Source organism: Bison bison, unplaced genomic scaffold (assembly GCF_000754665.1).
Source record: "Bison bison bison isolate TAMUID 2011002044 unplaced genomic scaffold, Bison_UMD1.0 scf7180017864080, whole genome shotgun sequence".
Classification (NCBI taxonomy): domain Eukaryota; kingdom Metazoa; phylum Chordata; class Mammalia; order Artiodactyla; family Bovidae; genus Bison; species Bison bison.
The window spans coordinates 3,230,828-3,231,799 of record NW_011494652.1 but is presented as its reverse complement, the minus strand read 5'-3'; the positions used below and the strand labels follow the sequence as shown (position 1 = coordinate 3,231,799).

Genomic DNA, 972 nt, shown 5'->3' with positions numbered 1-972 from the left:
GGCCTCTGCCTCCCTGCCGTGGGTGACCTCCCTCTCTGCTCCCCGGGGGTGCTGGCCCCACAGCCACCACTGGCCCCTTCTCTGCCCCACCTCCTCTAGGGGGATCCGCAAGGAGACTGAAGCCCCCGGGGCAGTGACCACACCCCCACCCCCCACGTAGGTGGGCCAAGGACCCCAAGCCCGCTGAGAAGGGATGCATGCCTTAGTGAATTGCACAGTGGTGGCTGCCAGCAAGGCCTGGCCCTGTTGTCTCTGACTGCCCCCCGATGCCCACAGGGCGAGGGGCTGCTCCCTGGGCTGCGAGTGAGCCAGGGCTGTCTGGGGCGAGGGGCAGGATGGCCATGGACAGGGCTGGGTCAAGCCCCTCAGCCCCATCCCCTTTTCAGATGTCTCTCCAGACCTCACTGTTGCGGAGACGGTTGGGGACCCGGGCTGCCTATGAGGTCCTCTCGTCCATGACTGCAGAGGGAGAAGCCCACCCCAAGCGGTGAGGGCAGGGGCTCCCGCCTCTCCCCCGAGGCTGCTCTGGGAGGGCTGTTCATGGGGGGATGTTTCCCGAGATCCCTGCTGGCAGTGGGTCGCAAGGCTCCTTTGGAGTCAAGCATCCCTGGGTGGGTTTCATGGTCCTGGTGTCCGAGTTAACTCGTGTCCTCGTGACCTGCTCGAGATCCCGGTCTGAGGGGGCCCGTGCACTCTGGCCTGTCCCCCTGGCGCCCCTCCCCCACCCGAGCTGTGACTTGGGGTCCAGGACGAGAAAGGCCTGGGATGCACGTCCACTCTGCCCCCCACTCTGTGACAGCTTGGAGGCAGTGTCACAGAGCTGCTCTGGTCCCCACCGCTCACTGGCCCCGGGGCCTGTGGGTCGCACGCTCTAGCATCCTCAGCTGCTCCTCTCTAAGGCAGGACCACGGGGTCTCAGGATTTTGGAGACAGGAAGACCGTCAAGCGCTCCTTTCTGGAGAACTTGTCACT

General features: G+C 65.5%; 1 protein-coding gene across 1 annotated transcript in view; it reads left to right on the top strand.

Moving 5' to 3' along the window:
• Window positions 1–972, top strand: part of TPCN2 (two pore segment channel 2) — a 32,053-nt gene that overhangs the window by 15,116 nt on the left and 15,965 nt on the right. Inside the window, exon 11 of the mRNA XM_010837651.1 lies at window positions 387–487. Within this exon, the coding sequence (XP_010835953.1) occupies window positions 387–487 (101 nt within the window). The remainder of the gene's footprint in view (window positions 1–386; window positions 488–972) is intronic.